The sequence below is a fragment of the Protopterus annectens genome, chromosome 2.part1 (genome assembly GCF_019279795.1).
Source record: "Protopterus annectens isolate FY-2018-M chromosome 2.part1, PAN1.0, whole genome shotgun sequence".
NCBI lineage: Eukaryota > Metazoa > Chordata > Ceratodontiformes > Protopteridae > Protopterus > Protopterus annectens.
The window spans coordinates 933,048,599-933,072,918 of record NC_056729.1 but is presented as its reverse complement, the minus strand read 5'-3'; the positions used below and the strand labels follow the sequence as shown (position 1 = coordinate 933,072,918).

At 38.1% G+C, this 24,320-nt stretch overlaps 1 protein-coding gene across 1 annotated transcript in view; it reads right to left on the bottom strand.

The window, feature by feature from the left end:
- Positions 1–24,320, bottom strand: part of NEK1 (NIMA related kinase 1) — a gene marked incomplete in the record, with an annotated part of 3,475,820 nt that overhangs the window by 1,115,080 nt on the left and 2,336,420 nt on the right. Inside the window, 1 exon segment of the mRNA XM_044062568.1 lies at positions 3,523–3,702. Coding sequence (XP_043918503.1) covers positions 3,523–3,702 — 180 coding nt within the window.

Here is a 24,320-nt window from a genome sequence, read left to right as displayed (position 1 = left end):
TGGGGGGCACATCCCCCACATGAGGGATTGTAGGGGCTTGCCCCCTGCATTAAAATGTGTTCAGTATTTTGAACTTTCAGTCTTTTGGTCTGTCAGTATTCTGAAGTACACCTATGGGATCAGAGGTAAAAATTAAAGTGGGTGGGTCCCTCTCTGATAATTTCTGTTTGAGCAGAGGAACCAGAAAGGGGTGTCCTCTTTCCCCCTTTGATATCCTCAGTTTATTCAGAACCAGAGGCAAAGTAAATAAGGGACTCAAAATTCAAGGGTATAATTGGTATGGTAGTCAAGAAAAGTTGTCGCTATTTGCTGATGATATTTTATACCTTATAAATCCAGAAAAGGTAATTTCAGTGTTGTGGAACATTTTGAGACTGTTTAAAATCTTTTCAGGATACAAAATTAATGACACTAAAATAAAAGCAATGATGTACCCACACACAAATTGGTTCAGCAAATATCCATATTTATCAGGACATGATAAAATGAAGTGCCTAGGAGTATGGATTGAAAATGATTCTGGTGTGGTAGCTAACTACATGTGAGAAAATGCTAAACAAAAGATAATACAAGAACTGAGAAATTGGAAACTCTGTTTTATGGTTATGGATAGCAAGATACTAGAAGTTAAAATGTTTTTAGTCCCTTTCATTTTGTACACAGGTCAGGCATATTTTTTATCAACCAGAGAAGTTTTTGATAGCAATTAATAAGGAACTGAAGGATTTTATCTGGGAGGGAAAGACAGCAAGAGTTGAGTGGGATAAGCTGAGTATTCCAACAGAACAAGGCCATCTGGGATTACCCAATTTGAAGGGGTATTTCAGAGCTATACATTTAAGGCTCTTATACACAGCACAAGCAGAAACCTATAATTCAAAATGGAAAGGGGATGATGATCCAATGGGAGAAAGCTCGAGAGACTAGGATTTTGGATGCAGATCCTTAAGGAGAATAACAATAACCATACAGAATATTTTATTCATAAAGTAGCAGAAAGTATTCTAAGAACTAAGCCAACATGGGAGTGGAGAAAGGAGATTCTGCCGATAGGGATGACTGCAATTAGGGGCTGGAATTTATTGGAGAAAACTGGCAAAAGAACCAAGGTATTAGGTGCAAATGATTAGCGAGAGAAAGGTAACAGAATGGGAAGAGGCCAAAAGTTTATTTGGACTGCAGGTTAAAGATTGCCTTCCCTATCAAGGACTGATATCAGAATAAAGGCAAAGAGAAAGAAATACAGGGATCCTAAGCTAAAGACTGGCACTGGTAACTTTTTTTAGTAGAATCTTGAACAGAAACTGATGTTAAAAAATGAATAATAAATAGAGCATATAAAATATTGCATGATAACTGTAAGAATCAATCACAGGATGTTAGAAATGACTGGGAAGAGAGACTGGATAAGCAATTCACAAAGAAACAATAGGGATACATGTATGTCTCCCAAATATGTAACAAAGTGTAGAAAATTCAGGATCTTTGCTTGAAAGTGTTTACATAGGTATTTTTATACCCTAAGAAGACTCCAAAGAATTTTTCCTCAGGGAGATAAATGTTGCAGCTGTGATGGGAAAGAAAGAGGTAACTGGGAACATATTTTCTGGGAGTGTAACGACTTGGTATACTTTAAACATTTCCTTCAGGTTACTCTATCAAAAATACTGAGTAAGCAAATAGGTATGACTAAGGAAATGATTTTTTTTTTGAGCTATGATACAGAATCGGAATTGCCTAGACATAGTAAGGCCTTGCTAAGTCTAACTATGGTGGCTGCTAAAAAAGCAATTACTAGGAAATGGAAATCAAAGTCTAACCTAAGTGTACTAGAATTAGTGAATACAGTTAGAGATAAAACAACTGGAGATGGGATCTTTAGAAAAGGGTAGGAGCAAATTACACAGAAACAAATTTGGAAATTGTGGGAACATATGTACAGACGAGGAATGAGGTTTAAAAGAAGGCAAGATTTGAATGAGCTACGTAATATTTGGCTGACAGTGACTGGATAGGTTATACGTGATATATAATGTTTGCAACTAAAATTATGTCAATATGGTTTGTTTTCATTTATACAGATGTACGATTGCCTATGTCATTTTGATAATTTAATAAAGATGTTTCTTGTTTAATAATAAATATCTTTATATAAAATTTCCTTCAAAAACTGCTTTCAACCATCGTTAAGTGAAATACAGGTAAAGATGTCAAAAGTCACTTTTTACTGCATTCTCTGTTGTGCAAAAACTTTTCAGACTTGGAAAGGACTGCCTAAAGAGACGTTCTGCAGAAATTATAGATATGACAGCAATCTTTTTTCTTGGGTAAAAAAAAAAAAAAAAAAAAAGATTATATCACTATAATATTGAGTATCTGCTTAAATCGTACAGGGCATCAACGAAAACTGGAAAACGTCCGAAATATTTAATGTGGAAAAAAAAATTCTGGACTCCATTTCGTACTATTGCCTTGAGCTTATAATTCTGCCCACCACTGGCAATTTTAACAATTTGAAAAATTTGTTGCTGGAGAACTGCTATGCAACCTTTATAAACACAATTATTTTTTAAGTAATTTTTAATGATTTGCTGGGTGCTGTAAATGAGATAAATCTCAAACAGTCACTCTTTTACAATGTATTTGTCTGGCAGTTAGCACAGAACCTCTAAGTGGCTGAACAGCTGCTTCCTGTGCAGAAGATGCAGGATTTGATTCCTTTCACCTCTGTTTGCCTACTGTGTGATTCTGAGCAAGTCACTTGACCAGACAGTGCTCCCAGGTCATCCCTGAAAAGAAAGACTTGTGTCCAGTAGTCTTACCTAATTAATACATAAAATAAAATAATAATGTCTAAATAAAGAAATAAAATACAGTAAAACAATGTAAAAATAATCTAAAATAATAATTTAAATTTAGAGAAAAAAACATGAGCTACATAAAAACTGGAGATTGACTGATTTATTTATTTATTTCTGTTGACAAGAGTAAGTGAGCAGGTCAAATGGTCCTTTTCAATCACAACTTGGTGCTACGATTAACTTGTGTATCAAAATGGGGGACCTGTACCATATTCACCCAGTTATGGGAAGACCACCAGGTTAAATACTCCATAATGAACAAAAAATATATTTTAGCCATAAAACTTAATTTTGAAGTTAGCAAAACAAAGCTTATATACATCACATTCAGAATTCAAACCCACTGTTCTTCAGTACTAGTTATTTAAAATATGGTGAGTCAGGTTAAGTGTAGCAAAAGAGTGACAGTGTCTTAACGACAAATACAAATACAGTGCAACATAGTCTGATGGCTACAGCTAAAATTCCAGCCACAGCACTTATTTAAAAAAAAAAATGTTGAGTTTCAATAAAATATTTGCAATGTAACCGTTTAACAAGGTTCAGGAAGTTTCAGAATAAATAATACTTCAGTTTTCTTCAGCTCCTTACAAGATTGATAGCCTGGAGTGTCAAATGACAACCACCACCTCAGCCTTTTAATTTCTGTTAAGGTACTTACGGCACCAACATCCCTGAGAGCTGCTGTCATGGATATGACTGGTGTACTGAGTTTTACTGGAAGCTGGGGTTTGACAGAAGGGGCTGCTGCATTTGCCTTTTCCTGAAATACAAAAACGGGTCCAACTGCTGGTGGTACATTTGAAGGCACATTTGGGTTCTTCAGACCTTTTGCTGCTAGCTGCAAAGAAAAGTTGGGATATGTTATCACATATTTCAACATAGGTAACATACTAAAGGAAAGGTTAATTTAACAGATCATAAAAACAGTGCTATCACCTAATCACAAAAATGTAGTAAATTACTGGAAGCAAAGGAACATGCTGCAATAACACAACATAAAGTAAAAAAGAAGTTATGTCTTACCATAACGTTCCATCTGTGTTGTCTATCTTCACTAATCCTTGACTGTGGTCTCTGTTCTGAGCCTTGGAACCAGCTCAGCCGTTTATATCAGATTGCGCCTTCCAAACTCTCGAGCTAGGCTTTTACTCATAATGCTCCTCTCAAAATTACCTCAGATCAAGTTTTCCTAAATCAGTGGCAGACAAATAGCAACAGGAAGAAGAGACCACATATGTGTCCCTAATATGAAGACCGTCCTGGGAGAATTCGAATCACTAAGTCTTAGGCTGGGGGACAGAGGGAGGGGATGTCAAGGATTAGTGAAGATCGACAACACACAGATGGAATGTTATGGTAAGACATAACTTCTTTATCTGATGTTGTCAATCTTCACGTAGTCCTTGACTGTGAGACAGTACCCAGCTACCTAAATCTTGGGAGGTCTCACGGAGGACTATTCCTGAGCACCATCAAACTGAATAATGCTTGTCCCCTAGAGACCTAATCCAGTTTGTAATGAGTGACAAAGGTATAAGGAGAAGCCCAAGTGGCTGCTGCACAAACATCATCTAAAGAGGCTCTGGCATGAAAAACTTCAGAAGTTGCCACCGCTCTAGTTGAATGGGCCTTTACTTGGCATGAAATGTGGAGCCCTTTCGACTGACAAATAAATGTAATGCAGTCTCTAAGCCACTTTGCCAAGGTAAACGTTGAAACTAGATTACCTAAAGAGAGAGAGAGAGAGAGAGAGAGAGGAAAAGGCAATAAACAATTTGTCAGATTTTCTGAAATCTTTTGTTCCATGAAGATAAAAACGTAGCTGTCTGTGGACGTCTAATAAATTAAGGGAATACTCCCCCTTAATGGAAAAATTAGAGAAAAAGACTGGTAGCTGAAGTGTCTGACTGATGTTAGATTCAGAAACTACCTATGGTAGAAAGGCAGGATTGGTCTTAAGATAAACCCTGTCTTTGTGCAATACTATGTAGGGTGGTTTGCAAAACAAAGCCTGAAGTTCAGATACTCTTCTGGCTGATGTAATAGCCACTAAAAATAATGTTTTCCAAGCCAAAAACTTTAAGTGACAAGTAGCTGATGGGTCAAAGAGAGGAAAAGTAAGGGACTGAAGGACTAGTGTTAGATTTCAAAGAGTAATGTATTCTTTAATTGGAGGTCTTAATATTAGGGCTCCCTTTAAAAAGGCTTTACAAAGTTTGTGTGACATAAGGGAAGACCCATCAACCCCCCATGTAGACGTTCGAGATCACTGCTAGCTGAACCTTAACTGTTGAGGTAGAGGAACCAGACTTGATAAATGTTATCCAAAACTTTATGGACGTGGTCGTATAAGGATCAAGTTTGTTCATAAGGGCCCAATTTGCAAATTTTGCCATTTGCTTTGATATAGTTTTTAAGTTGAAGGTATATGATGGGCTACAATGATCTGATGGACAGAAGAGGAAAGGGAAGTATGCCAGGCAATCATGGGAATTGGAGAAGCCACGCAGTGAACTTGAGATGACGAAGGTTCAGATGAAGCAAGCCCTTCAGATGGGACAGCAGATCTAGAACTGGGCCCAGTGTCCATGGTTTCCGAAAAGATGAGGCCAAAGGAAGGGAAACCAAACTTGTCAAGGTCAAAAGGGGGCAATGAAGATTACTGAGTTCTCAGACCTCCTGGCTTTCTTTAGGAAGTGGAATATCAAGAGAATCGGGGGAAAGGCATCCAGAAGACTGTGGGACCAATCGTAGAGAAGAGCATCTCTGGGTGACTTCCCCAGAGGGGGAATTAGGGTGAAATAACTGCTGCACTTGTTGTTTAGGGGGGACACAAAGATTGCAGCAAGGTTGGCCCCCAGATGAAATATCTGTTTTGCCACCACAGGGTTGAGAGACCACTCGTCAGGCATGAGAATAGTTATGCTCAGCTTGTCCGCTATCCCGTTGGAGCTTCCCATAATGTGCATTGCTGTGAGAAAGCGGTTGGAAGAAATCACCCATTGCCAAACTCTGGGGGCTTCTCAACACAGTGGTAATGATCTGATTCCCCTTGCTTGTTGATATAACGAACTACTGACATGTCCATTTGAATTGCTACCGTTCCCAGAGGAAGGGAATTCTGGAATGCTTGCAAGCTAATAGCACTGCCCTCATCTCAAGAATACTGATGTATAAGTTGGCCTCCAGCTTGAACCACATGCCTTGGACAGTCCTTCCCAGATAATGCCCCCTCGCCCCATCTCGGAAGTATCCGTGATCACGATGGCTTGGGGTTGTGGAAGAATGAATGGTCGGCCTGAGAGAATCTCATTGGAATGGAGCCACCACAAAAAATCCTGTTTGCAACGATTGGTAATTACGATTAGGTAGGACAGTAGTTGATGTAACCAAAAAAAATGAAGAACAGCAACCAAGTAATGACAAAGGTGTCCGGCACAATGAAGGTTATCCTATGTTCCAAAAATGCAGACAGACCAATCCAGCGTATAAAACCTTTTATTGCATGAAAGTTAAAAGCACATGTAAACTCCAAACTAAAGTCGATTGAGCGCTTTCGTCTCCACAAACGGAGACTTCATCAGAATAAATTAATGAACCTCTGTTTTCCTTTTGTATTCTCCAAATTTCATTAACATAATTAATGTGATCATTAAACAATAAAGCCTTTGCCTTGTTGTAACTTGTCCCATTTAAAGCAACATTCGTATAAAAACATATACATAAAAGTGCTTTTTTAATGCACAAGACAATAAATATACATAATCAATACAACCAAAATACCCCAGTTTTAAATATTTTTTGTACTTCATAATAAACAATAGAAACTTTAGTTTCCTTTTGGGGGCAGAAGCATAAGTTATATATCCAATCCATTAGATCAATACATTAGGTATGGCCTGACCCCAGGGATCTGTATTTCAAGTTTTACATTTACCAGGAGGGAAGTACAAATATATACAAATATTCAGCTTGTCACATAAAATTAAATATATTTGATAATGCATAATAGTTATTAATACTTATTACTAAAAAGCTTCTTAATGTGCATATATCTTGATGCCATTTTTTTAAAAAATGATTTTAAACAGCATAGTGTTTATATGAAAAACATGTCTATAATTAATATAAGTATTTAATATGTAAGAGGATATCAAGGAATTCATGTTATATGTATTAATATATAAATTTGTATTATAAATGTGAAAATAAATATATATCAAAAATATATAAAATATGCATATATAATTATAAATATATAAATATATGAATAAATATAGAAAAATATTACATATAAAAAATGTACACTATGTTATAAAATACTGTGCCTTTGTAAACACCAAAATTAAATATAAATATAAAAATGTATATACACGGTATTAAAATAAACATTAGAAAAAACAATATGTCGTGTTATTGGGAATACTTTCCACACATTTCTTGCTTATTTATGTTTATAATGTTATTTATTTATTTTGGGATCCGAGGCTAGGATCTTGAGTGCTGCAACAATGGAGATGTGGTCATTTAAACCTTTTCCACAACTTGCATCTAATTTTAGCTGCCATATCATTTCTCTATATTCTACTTTGGTTTCCCAGTCACCCCCTCGTTCTGGGTACCCCACTACTTCAAGTACCCAGAATTTAAAATCAGCCTTTACACATTTCATGGCGTGCCTATATAGTGCGTTATTCTCATTATGTCTGTTTATATCTCTAATATGCTCAGAATTCTATTTTTCAACTGTCTTTCCGTTTTTCCAATACAATAACTGTCACATGCTCTACAAATCACTAAATAGACCACACCTCTAGAATAGCAACTACTATAGTTTTTAGCTGTTAGTTTAAATGGAATGCTGGGTATCCTAATTTCCTTGTTCTCGTAGATATATGGGCATTGTGCACATCTACCACACTTATATGTTCCATGTTTCCTGCTAGTCCCTTCAACCTGTGCTCCTTTTCTTTCTATAATATTCTTAATGTTGGGATTCCTTCTAAAACTAAATCTTAATTGATTCTTAAAAACTTCGGTTTTGGTTGCCATACTCTTGAACATATCCCATATTTCATGTATATCTTTCTTAAACCAACTTGTACCATAAAAGTATGTTGTAGTTAGGTAAGGTGTAAAATTTGCTTCTATTCTTTTATCCATGTTTATGTTATTAGTGTTACTACTGTTTTCATTGGGTTCAGGTTCCTCTGTTTCTTGGTAACCATACTTTAAGAGTGGTGTATATTTGGTACCTCTCCCTGATACCACATATTTTTTGACCGAGCTAATAAGCTCATTCGGGTACCCCCTTTCCTTAAATAAGCCCTCTAAATAAATGATTTCACTCAAACTCTGCATCATCTGAAATCATCCTGGCCATCCTTATCATCTGGCCCTTAACTATATTTTTCTTAAGTTGATTTGAATGGTCACTATGGTAATGTAAATAAGCATTCGAAAAATATTCCTTCCTGTATATATTGGACTTGTAACATTTATTTACTCGGTCTTTCGTAAGCTTTACATCCAAAAAGTGTGTATCATCTGTGTCAATCTGATGAGTAAATTTCAAAAAGGCAGTAGTATGATTAATGTACCTAATAAATTTTTCAATGTCCTCCCTTTTTCCTTTCCACAGGATAAAAATGTCATCCAAGAACCTGAAGTATTCCACAATGTATTGTTTATATTCTAAATTAAAAACAAATTCCCTTTCCCAATATAACATAATCGTATTCGCATATATAGGGGCACAGGCTGATCCCATAACCACTCCTTCTTTTTGATGGTAATAATCCCCCTCAAAATATATAAAATTATATTTTAATACCAATTCCATGTGTAATAATACGTTTCTAAAATCTATAGGTGTAAGCCAGTCCATTTCTACTAAAACTTTTTCGAACCACTCCAGACCAATTTTCTGGGGAATAACAGTGAATAATTCCTTAACATCAATAGTGATAAAAAACATATTTTCCATAAAAACACTTTTCCCTATTTTGTTTAGTCCCAGGAGTCTTTTAAAATATGTTTCCACCTAGAATATACATTCTTTGTCATAGCATCTACATATATAGCCATAGGTTGAGTTGTTGATCCTTGTGAAGCAACTATTGGTCTTAGAGGGGGGGGTCAAGTATAGATTTATGTACTTTTGGTATTCCAAAAATAATAATACCATGTATATACATTTTTATATTTATATTTAATATTGGTGTTTACAAAGGCACAGTATTTTATAACATAGTGTACATTTTTTATATTTTATATTTTTATATATTTATTCATATATTTATATATTTATAATTATATATGCATATTTTATATATTTTTGATATATATTTATTTTCACATTTATAATACAAATTTATATATTAATACATATAAAATGAATTCCTTGATATCCTCTTACATATTAAATACTTATATTAAATATAGACATGTTTTTCATATAAACACTATGCTGTTTAAAATCATTTTTTAAAAAAAATGGCATCAAGATATATGCACATTAAGAAGCTTTTTAGTAATAAGTATTAATAACTATTATGCATTATCAAATATATTTAATTTTATGTGACAAGCTGAATATTTGTATATATTTGTACTTCCCTCCTGGTAAATGTAAAACTTGAAATACAGATCCCTGGGGTCAGGCCATACCTAATGTATTGATCTAATGGATTGGATATATAACTTATGCTTCTGCCCCCAAAAGGAAACTAAAGTTTCTATTGTTTATTATGAAGTACAAAAAATATTTAAAACTGGAGTATTTTGGTTGTATTGATTATGTATATTTATTGTCTTGTGCATTAAAAAAGCACTTTTATGTATATGTTTTTATACAAATGTTGCTTTAAATGGGACAAGTTACAACAAGGCAAAGGCTTTATTGTTTAATGATCACATTAATTATGTTAATGAAATTTGGAGAATACAAAAGGAAACAGAGGTTCATTAATTTATTCTGATGAAGTCTCCATTTGTGGAGACGAAAGCGCTCAATCGACTTTAGTTTGGAGTTTACATGTGCTTTTAACTTTCATTCAATAAAAGGTTTTATACGCTGGATTGATCTGTCTGCATTTTTGGAACATAGGATAACCTTCATTGTGCCGGACACCTTTGTGATTACTTGGTTGCTGTTCTTCATTTTTTTTTGGTTACCAGTCGTTTTTTGGCTTGGCATTTCGGACACGAGGAATCCTACCCAATCTATTTTTACTACGGACAGCAGTGGTATGCTCAACAAACTTCTAAGGGTTATTCAAAACCATATGCAAACTGATACCATGCAGGCAGGCACCAGTAGTGGCATACCTTGCGCGCAGAGTAGTCCGAAGGACCCGAGGAGTTGTCGCAACACTACGGATTCGAATGAACAACATACACGGGATGGGCGTACTTCGAACAGGAGCGCTAATGGTAGGAAAACTGGTAGAACATTTTCAAATAATTTATCTGAGCATGGCGACAACCAGGATAAGGACCAGCGTTACGAGGAGGTGTACAAAGACATTGATTTTGGTGCTTGGCTGAATAAATCCTTTCAAGGTGGTGCGAGAGAAAGGGATCCACCTAGAACCAGAGAACATGCAAACAGCTATACCTACAAGGACAAATGCAAGTTTTTTAAAAATACAAATCTTTGTCTGTCGAGAACTGGTATTTTGAAAAATGTATCAATGACAACATTGTTCCGAAAGGTCTCAGGTTAAACAAGTTCCCTAATAATATTAATGGTGATGAGACTTTTTTTTAAAGAAATTTGTGGTATTTTAAATAACTGTGGCCTATCTATTCTTAAGGCTATGATAGAGCACAATATTAAATTAATGGAAGAAACCAAAATTGAAATTGATAAGCTTCAGAGTGACATTAGTTGTGATTTGTTATTTACTATAGATGAATATAAGCACATTTATTATAGAGTTCTTCATGACACTGATGTGTATATTAATTCAAATATCAAAAGAAAGCTGAAGAAATTGGAGAGGGACCTGAATGAGTACAACACAGGGACAGCTTATATAAATGGTGATAACATTAATTTGCAGAAACGTAATCAATGGTACTCTAATTACCAGACACAACCAGTGGATAGAAGGGCATATCGTGGCCAAACATTTTACAGGGAGGGATATAGGCAATATCAACAAGGTGGATACAACAACCACAGCAATAGATATAATGAGGATAGGAGAAACAATTTTTTAGATGAAGAATTCCCTGCGCTAGATAGAAATGGCGCCACAGATAGATTGAATACCCCTGAGATAGTTGATGAGGTAAGAAGGTCTGAGAGACTGAGGAATAGGAATCAGCAGTCTTATGCACAAGCCACTACAATGAATCATACTAATGAAGGAAGGCAAGGGGGAGACCAGGGTTTTTAACAAGTACAGACTATGACATGGTGCATAGTAAATCCACCCTTTCAGAACACACGGAGGTAGGGAAACAAATTGTACACACACACAACAGTTTTAACATATTTAATTATACAGATATAGAGATTGATGCATGTCACTTTGATTTATTTACAAAAGGTTTTTCTTTTGTTCCCACTAAACAGCCTTGTGCAGAAAAACTTATTTTAGATGTCAAATTATTTACAAGGAAATTGAATCTTATGCATATACATCAGGAATCTACCAATATTAATATGAACAATAGTAAGTTTATGATTCACAGTACCTGGAATCCCCCCTTACAGCATGAAATTTTAAACTTTGAACAGTGTGTTACTAGTAAAATCAGGAGGGAGTACAAGGTAAATCAACAAAGGAAACATAATTTGAGTAGGGCAGAAGGAAAATTATTATTGGATTTGAGCAACAATAGGGGGTTATGGGTGATGAAACCGGACAAGGGAGGGGGTGTGGGCTTGATGGAGACTTGGGACTATATTAAAAAAAATGAAAGAAATACTAGACAAGGATGAGAGTTATTGTCTTGTTACCAAAAATGAAATTAATATATTTTATAGAAAGATCGATCTCATTTTGGAAGATAATTTGTTAACAGGTCTTATAGACCTAGCATTATACAATTATTTAAAAGTCCCAAAACCTGTCATTCCTGGTATTTTTGGAATACCAAAAGTACATAAATCTATACTTGACCCCCCTCTAAGACCAATAGTTGCTTCACAAGGATCAAAAACTCAACCTATGGCTATACATGTAGATGCTATGACAAAGAATATATATTCTCGGTGGAAACATATTTTAAAAGACTCCTGGGACTTTTTAAACAAAATAGGGAAAAGTGTTTTTATGGAAAATATGTTTTTTATCACTACTGATGTTAAGGAATTATTCACTGTTATTCCCCAGAAAATTGGTCTGGAGTGGTTCGAAAAAGTTTTAGTAGAAATGGACTGGCTTACACCTATAGATTTTAGAAACGTATTATTACACATGGAATTGGTATTAAAATATAATTTTATATATTTTGAGGGGGATTATTACCATCAAAAAGAAGGAGTGGCTATGGGATCAGCCTGTGCCCCTATATATGCGAATACGATTATGTTATATTGGGAAAGGGAATTTGTTTTTAATTCAGAATATAAACAATACATTGTGGAATACTTCAGGTTCTTGGATGACATTTTTATCCTGTGGAAAGGAAAAAGGGAGGACATTGAAAAATTTATTAGGTACATTAATCATACTACTGCCTTTTTGAAATTTACTCATCAGATTGACACAGATGACACACACTTTTTGGATGTAAAGCTTACGAAAGACCGAGTAAATAAATGTTACAAGTCCAATATATACAGGAAGGAATATTTTTCGAATGCTTATTTACATTACCATAGTGACCATTCAAATCAACTTAAGAAAAATATAGTTAAGGGCCAGATAAGGATGGCCAGGATGATTTCAGATGATGCAGAGTTTATGAGTGAAATCATTTATTTAGAGGGCTTATTTAAGGAAAGGGGGTACCCGAATGAGCTTATTAGCTCGGTCAAAAAATATGTGGCATGAGGGAGAGGTACCAAATATACACCACTCTTAAAGTATGGTTACCAAGAAACAGAGGAACCTGAACCCAATGAAAACAGAAGTGACACTAATAACATAAACATGAATAAAAGAATAGAACTACAACATACTTTTATGGTACAAGTTGGTTTAAGAAAGATATACATGAAATATGGGATATGTTCAAGAGTATGGCAACCAAAACCGAAGTTTTTAAGAATCAATTAAGATTTAGTTTTAGAAGGAATCCCAACATTAAGAATATTATAGAAAGAAAAGGAGCACAGGTTGAAGGGACTAGCAGGAAACATGGTAGATGTGCACAATGCCCATATATCTACGAGAACAAGGAGATTAGGATACTCAGCATTCCATTTAAACTAACAGCTAAAAACTATAGTAGTTGCTATTCTAGAGGTGTGGTCTATTTAGTGATTTGTAGAGCATGTGACAGTTATTATATTGGAAAAACGGAAAGACAGTTGAAAAATAGAATTTACGAGCATATTAGAGATATAAACAGACATAATGAGAATAACGCACTATATAGGCACGCCATGAAATGTGTAAAGGCTGATTTTAAATTCTGGGTACTTGAAGTAGTGGGGTACCCAGAACGAGGGGGTGACTGGGAAACCAAAGTAGAATATAGAGAAATGATATGGCAGCTAAAATTAGATGCGAGTGGTGGAAAAGGTTTAAATTACCACATCTCCATTGTTCCAGCACTCAAGATCCTAGCCTCGGATCCCAAAATAAATAAATAACATTATAAACATAAATAAGCAAGAAATGTGTGGAAAGTATTCCCAATAACACGACATATTGTTTTTTCTAATGTTTATTTTAATACCGTGTATATACATTTTTATATTTATATTTAATATTGGTGTTTACAAAGGCACAGTATTTTATAACATAGTGTACATTTTTTATATTTTATATTTTTATATATTTATTCATATATTTATATATTTATAATTATATATGCATATTTATATATTTTTGATATATATTTATTTTCACATTTATAATACAAATTTATATATTAATACATATAACATGAATTCCTTGATATCCTCTTACATATTAAATACTTATATTAAATATAGACATGTTTTTCATGTAAACACTATGCTGTTTAAAATAATTTTAAAAAAAAAATGGCATCAAGATATATGCACATTAAGAAGCTTTTTAGTAATAAGTATTAATAACTATTATGCATTATCAAATATATTTAATTTTATGTGACAAGCTGAATATTTGTATATATTTGTACTTCCCTCCTGGTAAATGTAAAACTTGAAATACAGATCCCTGGGGTCAGGCCATACCTAATGTACTGATCTAATGGATTGGAAATATAACTTATGCTTCTGCCCCCAAAAGGAAACTAAAGTTTCTATTGTTTATTATGAAGTACAAAAAATGTTTAAAACTGGGGTATTTTGGTTGTATTGATTATGTATATTTATTGTCTTGTGCATTAAAAAAGCACTTTTATGTATATGTTTTTATACGAATGTTGCTTTAAATGAGACAAGTTACAACAAGGCAAAGGCTTTATTGTTTAATGATCACATTAATTATGTTAATGAAATTTGGAGAATACAAAAGGAAAACAGAGGTTCATTAATTTATTCTGATGAAGTCTCCGTTTGTGGAGACGAAAGCGCTCAATCGACTTTAGTTTGGAATTTACATGTGCTTTTAACTTTCATGCAATAAAAGGTTTTATACGCTGGATTGATCTGTCTGCATTTTTGGAACATAGGATAACCTTCATTGTGCCGGACACCTTTGTGATTACAGTAGTTGATATATCAGAGCCCACTGGGAGGTAAGTAACTACTGTAATATTCGCATGTGATATCTTGTGAAGGGAATTAGATTGACTGATGTTGCCATCCAGCCTAATGCGTGTAGCACTAATCTAGCTGGAATCCTTTTGCTTTGGATAATTTGGCTGAGCTGAGATCTGATCCTGTGTAATCTTTCTAGCAGAAGTGAAGGAATTCCTGTAATAGTGCCCAACTGGGCTCGGATGAATTCTAACTGTTGAGAAGGCTGTAGATTTGATTTTTTGTAATTTATAGTGATGCCTACAGATGCACAGAGATGTAGAGTGTAATCTCTTACCTATTCTAACTGATGCCTGGTGGTAGCGTTAAGGAGCCAGTCATCAAGATATGGAAAAACTTAAAATCCTTGCAGTCTGAGACGAGTCACAACCACTGCCATGTATTTGGTTAACACCCTGGGGGCTGAGGTGAGTCCAAAGGGCAGTGCTCTGACCTGGAAATGACTGGTTTCCACCTAGAAGCGCAGGAACTTCCTGGATTGTTTGTCCATTTTTATGTGGTAATATGTATCCTGGAGGTCTATAGAGCACATCCAATCGTCTTTTTCCAAGAATGGAAGTATCAACAGTACCAAGACCATCCGGAATTTGGTTTGCTGAACTGCCTTGCTGAACTGTGTGAGGTCCAAGATGGGACTCCAGTCCCCTGTTTTTTTTTGGGCACTAAAAAGAACCTTGAGTAAAACTCAGATCCTATTTAGTCTGGTGGGAATTTCTGGATGACTCTTCTGTCAAGCAGTTTTTGAATTTCTTGACTGTGGCTTCCCCTGTGACTGGGTGGAAAACCCGGGAGTCTTTTTTGGGGTTTTGGATGTACAGCTAACGGGATTTTGTAACCTCTAGACATTATTCCCTGCACACATTTGTCCAAAGTTATCAGCTGCCAGGTGGGTTGGTGCAGGGACAGTCGTCCCCAACTACCTACAGAGGAGGGTAATCAGGCCTCCTTTCATGGGTGTTTATAGGAAGTACCAGAAAAAGAATTTCTGGGCGTCTGGTTCAGCGGGCCATGTCTGCCTATGGAGCTGGGTTTTCCATTACTTCCCTCTCTGCCCTGGGGAAAGTCTTTGCCACGGGATTCCGGGAAAGGCCCTTGGGATTTTTTAAACCATAGTCTCCCACTTCTCTGGTTCCTAGAGTAAGGCCACTGAGGAGTGCAGCCTATGTCAGAGAGTCTTTCCATCTTTTTCACATCTGGCGAGTGTGTCTAACTTTGGAGACAAAAAGGGATGATCCATCAAATGGAGCATTAACGAATGATGCTTTAAATGGCTATGCAAAATCACACAAGCACATCCAGAAATGCCTTCTAATGGCTATGCCTGAACCCAACAGTCACGTTGCCCCCTCAGCTGCGTGGGCAATCAGCCTCATGGACGAGTTAGAATTTGAGTCAAGGGTTGCAAGCTGAGAGGTAAGTGTTCCGTTCCTCTTCAGCTACTGCTCCTAAGAGGTTATACGAGAGCTCTTTGATCAGATCCCTCTACAATCTTGTGAAATGTGCCATGTAATTAGGCACCAGACAGCAAAGGTCACTGAGGCATAAACATGCTTCCCAAACCTATCCATAGTCCTAGATTTCTTATTAGTAGGATGGATAGTCAGACTTTCCTCAGCAAGTTTCTTCTTTGTGGTTGCCGCTGTCACCATGGCATCAACGGATGTGCCTTTTGACCAGTGTTGCTTTTCCTTAGGGGCTGAAAGAATCCAATCAGGTTTCTTGGGGATTGGTTTGATGGAGTCTGGCATCTTCCATGCCCACTGAGCAATCAGTTTAATGAGATCATCAACAGGTGGAGAGATCCAAGAAGTAGAGGGTTGGGCATAAAAAGCCTCTAGGTATACCAACTCCTTCAAAGAAGGTTGGAGGGAAGACCACCCACCCCTTTATTTTAGGATTTCCAGGATGTCCCCAAAGGAATCATCATCAGGTGGTGACCTGGGAGAAGCTTTCCCTTCATCAAAGTCAGCATCTTCAGTGAAAAGACTCCACTGGGGAGTCTAAGTGCTTCCTCTTGCACTTTGTCTTTGCAGGTACTTCCTCTGGGGGATGTTCCAGGGAAGTGCCTGAAGAGGAAACCACCAAGGTGGGTCTTTCCTGATGATGAAACTGATGGAACTGGGGATGAAACTGATGGAAGCTCAGGAGAGCAGATGTGGAAATCTGTCCCAACAGGGATGGCAAAGACTATGAGTCTTCAATGGACAAGGCCTTCTCCATGATTCAGAAGGACAACCCCCCCCCCCCCGAGAGAGATGGGAGTAGGCGACCCCCGAAATAGAAGCCTAGGACGAACCTACGAAGGCCGAAGCACCAAGGGTCATGGACGGCTCCAAAGTTAAAGAAGTCAATCCATGCACCTCTGATCTGACCAGGGAGTCTCAAATCCAGGAGGCCTACGGTACCGAAAGGCCAGAGGAACTCAAGGCAGCTCTCGGTACCGAGAGGAAGTTACTATCTGAACTGAGACAGTCAATGCCAGGAAAGTCAGAACCGCCAGCTCCAATGTCTCAATAGGAGATGGAAGAGGAATAGATGGTGTCATAGTCGGATCAGCTCTGACGCCAGCTTGGCTAGGAAACGAAGACAATCCCCTCACTGTCAGGAGCTGATCCACCAGTCTCATGATGTTGGCTTCAGAGAGACTCTTAGTGGAGCGAACCTAGGCAGTTGAAAGAGACCTAGCTGGTCTCACATTGAGGAAAGGGTTTGGTGGTCTGTCATTGAAAGAATCAATTGATGGAGAGTATTTGAATTTTGGAACAGAAAAGCTCCGACCGTTCTTACACAGAACTGTCCTTGGGTGCTGAAGTAGTAGCAGTCAGCTCCAAAACTTTTGCAGGTGCCAAATCAGGATTTTCAGTTGGTGCTGTGGAACTCTTCGGTACCGAAGGCAATTCTGAAACCTTCTTGAGCGGTTCTGAGGGACTAGGAGTCAAACAAGTTCTTTTCTTAGAGGTGGAGGATGAGGATGAAGATGATGTGCTGGCTTCCGTTCTGAACAAAGAAATGGCCTCTTCAAAATCAGACTTTAAGAGTCCTTTCAGAATCAACTTGTTCTTTTGTTCTGTTAGGGTCCTAGTAGAAAACCCATGGCAAACCAAACAACTTTCCTGGAAGTGGAATTTCCCAAAACAATAAATAAAAAGGGTATGCCCATTGGAACTGGGCATCTTACCCTGACATTTTTAGACACCTTTTGAAACCCAAGCTGCCCTTTGAAGATGTGGCAAAAGAATCAGACTTCTCAGCCATAACTACTAGAGGGTTATAAGTATACACCTGCACTCTGACAGCAAGACAGAGAAGAGTTTTTTTTTTTTTTTTTTTTTTTTTTTAACGAAAGACAGAATGGAAGAAATACCAACAATAGTATAAAGGGCTACCTTAAAGGTAAAAAGAGATACCAACAATGGTATATTAAAAAAAAACTACCAACGGTAGTACAGAAAGTGAAAGACATACACCCAACACATACACACGCTAAAGAGGATAATGAGAGGAGCGGGTATAAGAAATACAGACTAAGAATAGAATATGGAGACCAAAAAGTATATTTAAAGGATATATACAAGAAAAAACTTACTTCTTTACTAGCCAAAGCTTGAGAGCAGTCATACGCATCTGATACACAAAGCAGCAAATGAGATCTGAGGTAATTTTGAGAGGAGCATTATGGGAAAAAGCGTAGCTCGAGAGTTTGGAAGGCACGAGCTGAAATAAACAGCCAAGTCAGTTCCGAGGCTCAGAACAGAGCCCATAGTCAAGGATTATGTGAAGACTGACATCAGATCACTTATTGTTAAACAGCAAACAATCCTAAATTCCACCTTTCATTATTTAGAAAAAAAATGGAGCTTATTCAGGAGTTAAACACTGAAATCTTGAAGCTTAATGCAGTTAAGACTTCACTACCTAAAGCAAGATCTCGCCTATCAGTTAAGGAGATAAGGAGTGTAATACCATAACAATGGGTCAAATGGAAATAAGAAAAAGATACAGATTGCAATCAGAAGTCCTACATGACTGTCTTTCACTGTCAAATTGTCAATTCATCGACAGTGTGTATGAATCTGAAATGTAGTCTGTTCATTGAGCACTGCAGCTATCGAAAGAAGGAAGACTGCATGCATGTGTGAGTTTGGGATAGTAGTTCAAAAAAGTACAGTTGTGTACATTTACCATAAATGTAGATGTTTGAGTGTATTCACTGTTGCAGTCCTGACTGTTGGGATTTCCTGCTGTGAAACCCCTTGGCTGGCTCAACTACCAGAGAAACTGTTTTCGCCTCCCAGGCTGGCGGATGCCCTTACTGACATCAATATGCTCAGGTATAAAGAAAGCTAGCCTGCATCATCACTTCAGTATTTTCTTGACCCACTTAGGAGGAGCCCACAAATGTACCCTAGAAAGACTAAGTTAGTGGGAATCCAAGGAAGCCCCAAGTGTACGTAAGATGGGTCAAGGTAGAGTGGACCAAAACCAAGGTTGAGAGGTGGAGGTTAGCCTACCTAGTAGGAGACCGGGAAAGAAAGAAGACTGCAACAGTGAATACAATTGAACATCTACATTTATGGTAAGAGTACACAACTGTACCATGGTCTTTGTGTTTCAATGTTGCAGTCCTGACTGTTGGGAAGATTCCCAAAGCTTTAGAGAGAGAGGCCAGTCTAGGACTTGGAATATGCATTCTCATTGGTCCTTTTGAATTTTGTTACAGTTTTTTTTTTCAAGTTTTAGCTTCTGATATGTAAGCTCTGCATCTGAGCAAGTTTTTTTTGTTTGTGTGTTGCGCAGCACCAAGCACTGCTGCGCAATTGTGAACCAAAGCCGGATAATTAAATTCAACAAATTTTCCCTTAAAACTCAGGCAGAAATATCCATTCGCCAAACTCCTCTGTAATTGTTTCTGAAAAAGCCACCCTAGTGACAACAATTTCAACCTAGCATTATGGACAGCTGGACTACCCTTTTTCTTCTGCTAACCTTGTTGACTTGGGTCTCTTGAGGCAGTGTACAAATTCCCTCATGTACACAGACAACCGTCTACTAATAACACAAGCTAGAACAGACTGAGAGATGTATTTACATCAAGAATCTACAATCCATCTCTTTCTCTCTCACTCAAAACAGTAACATGGAGAAGGTTGTCAACTCACCCACCACTGCATATTCACACAGTACCACTACTCATACACAGAGTATGCATCAAACACGTAAATCCTAATAAGCGGTGGTTCTCTCGAAAAACTTAATGAAACATCAGAGACCTCCAAAAACACAAGTCTGCTACAGCTAACAGTCTCCGTAGCACCCATGAAACATACCAACACCAGTGTCTCACCCACCAAGACTGTAAGGCATAACACTCAAAAAACTATTTTTTTTCATTGGAGACTCAATAGTGTGACACACACATGTCCCATTCACCAGGCTGGACAAGGAGAAAGTCACAGTGGTTATGGGGAATTCAATTATCCCACCATCAACTGGGAAATCTACTTTAGCTCAGACTCGCTAACATAGACGTTCCTTGATTTTGTGAATTCAAATGCCCTGGAGCAAATTGTCCATAACATGATAAGAGGAACAAACATTCTAGATCTGGTCCTCACCAACATGTCAAACAGGTGCAGTGCTAAAAACTGTTAGGCCCTCATTAGTTAAAAATGATCACAAATCAGTCACCTTTGAACTGTCACTAACACCAGAACACAGAAAGGGTGAAATCAGACTAAATAACTTCACCAAGGCAAACTATACCCTCCTAGGTAAAGGTATAAATGCATTCCAAGCCCCACCTCAAGCTGAAAGTGGTAACTATGCCGAAGCTTACACTAATGCCCTGTACAATTACTTGCATAAGTGTATAAACTCTGCTGTACCAGACAGAATCAAAGCCAGAGCCCCAAGTAAAATCAAGCTGCCATAGTGGACTTCCAGCATCAACAAACTCTACAATAAATGCAAAAAGTTGCTGTCCAAGAAAACAATGATCCAACAATGGAAAAGCACCCTCTTTAGCATTAACAAGCAAATAAGACAACTTGTCAAATCCTCCAAGAGCTCCTTTGAGTGAAACCAAGCAAGTACTGCCAAGGATAATCATAAGACCTATTACAGCTATGTATGTATGTAACCAAAAGAGTAAGACCCAAGCATGTGCAGAACTGGTGGTCAACAGTATCACACACACACACCAACACTGATCTCACAGAGATGGCGAACCTGCTAGTTGATAGGTTTGGTGAAAATTTCACTCCCTTACCTCCTCCTAACTTACAATACACCCTCCCCCAAACTTCCCCCAACCTTGCATATCTGAGAAACAGGTCCTCAAAGTCATGTTCACAGCAAAAACTACAGCCTCTACAGGACCAGATGATATCCAAGGCTGTCTTCTAAACAGGCTAAAATATGAACTAACATCACCACTAAGTATCCTTTTCAATCATAGCCTAACCATAGGCTTTGTTCCTGTGGAATGGAGAACAGCTTACAGTTATTCCCCTCCACAAAGGTGCCCTAGCAACAAACCCAGGGAATTGCAGACCCATAAGCCTGACCAGCTTCATCTGTAAGGCCAAGGAAGGTATTATGGATGCCATAAATAAAATAAAGGCATAGGTGACTGCCAAACCCTGGATCCTACCCAATTTGACTTCATGACGGGCAGATTCTTCCTCTTAAATCTGGTGAATTTCTTTGAAAGTGTGGCCAGGGCCATGGATGAGGGCAAATCTGTGTACACAGCATACATTGACTTGGCAAAGGCCTTCAACACAATCCCACATTCAGGCATTACCAATAAACTTAGCAAACTGAATCTAAACCCATTCGTTGTAAGATGGTTTGCCAACTGGCTCACAAACCGGACACACACTATTAAAGTGGGTGACTCCACATCAACCAGCAGATCTGTTACCAGTGGGGTGCCACAGGGGTCAGTGCTGGGCCCCTTACTGTTTGGTATATACTTCTCAGAAGTTCATGTCAAAACTTAAGGGCTGTGGCTGACCAAGTTTGTAGATGACTGCAAACTAGGTGCAATCACTGAATCCCCAAATTATGCCAGTATACTCTAGGAGGGTCTCACACAGACCAACGACTGCTCTATATCAGTCAAGGTCTCAAACTAAATGCAAAGAAATGCATCATCATTCCCTTTGCCAAAATGTCCCTTCACATTATTAACAATACCCTAAGCACCCATGAAGTAGAAAGGGACCTGGGATAACAGGTTGACTGTAACCTTAGCTTCAATGACCATGTGTCTACCATTGTAAGAAAAGCTTTCCAATTAGCTCACTTGATTAGTAAAGGCATCGCCCCGAGAGCAAAAGAAGTTATAACCCCCCTATACTCGGCACTTCTCCAGCCCATAACTGAGTACAACACTCCATTTGGTATGTACCGTACTAAGCACTTGCAGGAATTAGAGACACCTCAGAGGTTTCTAACAAAGGAAATCAAGGGCCTTCAGCATATGCCTTACACGGACCGACTAAGGCCTCTGTAATTACACTCCGTATTGTACAGACTTCTTAGGACAGACTTATGCCTGGTCTACAGAGCAACCAAGACCCAAACCTAATAAACTTACGGCATATCCATAAATCAAATGGGTCTAGGGCTACCCATTCCAGGGACTTGAATACGGCTTATGACTTAAATAGGACATACTGGAGGAAAATATTGATCTCCCAGTGACTTCCATGTCTCTGGAACAGGCTACCAATTCATGTGAAACAGAGAAACCTGGGCAAGGGGATGGGGAACCATAAATTCTTACCAAGGATAGTGCCCACAACCCTCCTGGATATAGGCAGTCATCACTAAATGCAATCTTGGGTATTGACAAGTACTTCTTGGCATTACATTAGGTTGAAACGGCTAGGCTTAAAATGACCTCTGGATGGACAGCCTAGTAATCTCTTATGATCCTATGATCCTATAAAGAGGGAAGAGGATTCCCTGCAGGACTACAGGTGCAAAACTTGCTCTAGACTTGGAAAAGGTTGCCATGTTGTAGTGCCTAGTGAAGGTATGCACAGAAGACCAAGTGGCTGCCTCCAAGATGTCCTTAGTGGGAACCTGCTTGCTGTAGAAGTAGCTATGGCCCTAGTACAGTGTAACCTAATCAAATCGGGGGGCTTTTTGCCATGATGGCTGTAACAAAGAGATGCAGTGGGAAATCCACTTGGAAATAGTTTGTTTAGAAGCTGGTTTTCCTTCCGAGTCTGATCAACTGGTCTGTTTTCCTCAATAATTTAGTCCTGCCCAGGTAGAAGCATAGCTTCCTATGTACATCCAGAGATTGCAGTAATCTTTCCCCTTTGTTTTGAGAGTTGGGAAAGAAAAGTAGGTACATGAATGGCCTGATTCAGAGACACATTAGTAACCACCTTAGGCATGAAGGAAGGAAGGATTAGTTCAGAGGGAGACCCTGCCTTTATGGAAGATAATGAAAGGCTCCACTGCCATTAGGGCCTGCAACTCTGAGACCCTCCTGGCCGAAGGGATAGCCAGTAGAAGGGCTGTTTTACAGGTAAGAAACTTTAAGGTGGTATAGCCTGCAGGCTCAAGAGGAGGCAAAGTTAACTTTTCTAGGACAAAGTTTAGGTCCCAAGAAGGGATGGATTTCCTCCTGGGGTGCCTAGTGTGAATAACTCCCCTAAGAAATTGCTTCAGCAAGGGGTAACAAAAAAATGGAGGATGACTACCTGAGGCATGTATCTTGATGGAGGATTAAGAGAGATCTTTCTCCACTAAGCTGGCCAGGTACTCCAGAAAGTTTGGAATGTTAACAGAATTTGGCTGAAGCCGGGGCTTCTGGCACCAAACCAAGAATCTTTTCCATGTGGCCAAGTACGATTTTCTGGTGATGAGCCTTTTAGACTATTTTAAAATGGTATGTTCCTGCTGACTCAAGTTGCAGGTGCTGTAGGGCACTGTGGAATAAACCAGGTTGAGAGTCTGGAGGGTGGGGTGCACAATCCTCCCCTTTTCCTGGGTAAGGAGGTCCAGCCTCTGAGGTAACATCAAAGGCTTTTGACAAGTGAGCTTGAGGAAGAGGGGTAAACAGTGCTGCCTGGATGAGGCCGGTGCTATAAGGATGGCCTTTGGGGTCTCCTCCGTGATCTTCAGAAAAAACTAGAGGCAACAGGGGTAATGAAAACTGACAGTAACAGTCACTTGCTATGAAGTGAAGAAAGCTTCTGCATGACTTCTGAAAAGGAATGTGGAAGTAGGAGTCATTTAGGTCTATTGAGACCATGAAGGTCTGAGTAGTTATCATGGAGAGTAATTTTTCAAGTGTCAACATTTTGAACTTTAGTATCCTGAGGAATTGGTTTAAGCTGAACAGGTCCAGGATAGAGTGCCAAGATCCTTCTTTTCTTGGGACTAGGAATAACCTTGAGTAAAAGCCTTACCCTCTCTGTTCCTCTGGAACTGGCCCCACTGCTCATAGAGAACACAGAATCTGTATCTGTTCAAGAGTCTGAGTTCTTTGATTTGCGGGTACATCTGGGAATCCTGAATATACTAAGGGCTCCCTGAAAGTGAATTTGGAACCATTTGCA